We start from the raw sequence: 1,713 nt of genomic DNA, 5'->3' as shown, positions 1-1,713 counted from the left end.
TCATAATTCATTTTTCAATATGCTGGCATCTTAATTATTATGCTCAAATGACTCATAGGCAAGTAACTCTACTCACACCATGTTAGCACAGTTCCAAATTAACTACATTTCCAAAGCCATGCCAGTACATTGCCTTAAAACTTATGAAAGCTTTCTCATTTTTAGATGGTCCTGATGTAGTTATCAGTAGAGGGTTGTCAGCTCTCCAGTTCCATGTCTGCTCTTGTATTCCACATGATTCCTTTCTTTGAAATCTCTAATTGTTTATTTTTCATGTTCAACACCAAACTTTTCTCATGGCATTTTTCATCTCTGCATTTCTCAGCGTATAGATTAAGGGATTGAACATAGGTGCGATGATTGTGTATAACAGAGCAAATATTTTATCTTCAGGGTAAGTGGTAGGAGGTCTTAGGTAAGAGAAGATTGCAGGTCCAAAAAATAAAACTATCACAGTGATATGTGAGCCACAGGTGGAGAGAGCTTTGTGACGTCCTTCTGCTGAGTGAGTTCTTAAAGTGAAGAGTATAATGATGTATGAAACAAAAAGAACCACAAACGTCACCAAGGTGACTATGCCTGAATTGGCCAGCACAAGGACACCAGTGATGTAGGTGTCAGTGCAAGCAACTTTCAACAAAGGAAAAATATCACAGAAGTAATGGTCGATTTCATTGGGACCACAAAAGGGTAACAGTATCACAATAAAAACCTGAGGAAAAGAATGGGTGGCTCCACCAGCCCAGGAAGCTAAAAGTAGGAGATGGCATTTTGTCTTGTTCATGATAATCACGTAGTGGAGAGGCTTACAGATGGCAACATAGCGATCAAAGGCCATGACTGTCAGGATTAAGACTTCAGTCATTCCAAAGAAGTGCATAGCGAAGACCTGCAGCATGCAGTTAGCATAGGAGATGGTTTTTCTTACTACAAGAAGGTCACCAATGAATTTTGGAGTCACACAGGAGGTAAAGCAAATATCCATTAACGCTAGGTGGCTGAGGAAATAATACATTGGCTGATGAAAAAGAGGGCTGCATCGAATTGAGATAAGTATCACAAGGTTTCCCACCAAAAGAGATGTGTAACAGACCAAGAAGAGAGCAAAGCAAAACATTTGTATGCCATGGTCATAAGAAAGTCCCAGTAGAACGAATTCTGAGACATTCTTCTGCATCTCCATATATTTCTGTTTGTCACATTTTATAAGCAGATGAATTAGATATCTAAAAATGAAAGAAACATCTCCATAAAAATGAGCAATGTAACACTATTATAAAGTTTAATAAAGATGAGTTAATGCACATTCAACAATAATATGCTACTATTGTATAGTAAGAAATATTTTATTGTCTCTTATTTAGAAGCGTATAGTTTGAGAATTCTAAAATGACAAATCATGATTGTTTTCAATATTGGAAAATATGATAAAATAATTTAAAATATATTATTTCTTGTAATTGCCAAGCTTATCAGGGAAGATCATAGCTACTACCAACAAATTGTAACAGTGTTTAAATTAGGTAATTTAAATATTTTTGCACATCAGTAATATATGTGCCTTATCTGTGGATTCAACTTTTATTACTTCAGTATGATAAGCTTCATGAGTTATATGGAGTTTATGCACAGAAATAACATTTATTTAAAATTCATCAACACCAGTTTTTAACATGTGCGAAAGACCTTCTTCGGTCTCATGTGGACCAGTGT

At 35.7% G+C, this 1,713-nt stretch overlaps 1 protein-coding gene across 1 annotated transcript; it reads right to left on the bottom strand.

Annotated features, from left to right (window-relative positions):
- Positions 1-277: 277 nt before the first annotated feature.
- On the bottom strand, positions 278-1,183 carry LOC103729612 (olfactory receptor 4P4-like). The gene has a single exon (XM_008827689.1). The coding sequence runs from the start codon at positions 1,181-1,183 to the stop codon at positions 278-280; it is 906 nt and encodes a 301-aa protein (XP_008825911.1).
- Positions 1,184-1,713: the final 530 nt, after the last annotated feature.

This window comes from Nannospalax galili, unplaced genomic scaffold (assembly GCF_000622305.1).
Source record: "Nannospalax galili isolate Female #2095 unplaced genomic scaffold, S.galili_v1.0 scaffold593, whole genome shotgun sequence".
Taxonomy (NCBI): Eukaryota; Metazoa; Chordata; class Mammalia; order Rodentia; family Spalacidae; genus Nannospalax; species Nannospalax galili.
This window is presented reverse-complemented; position numbering and strand designations above follow the sequence as displayed.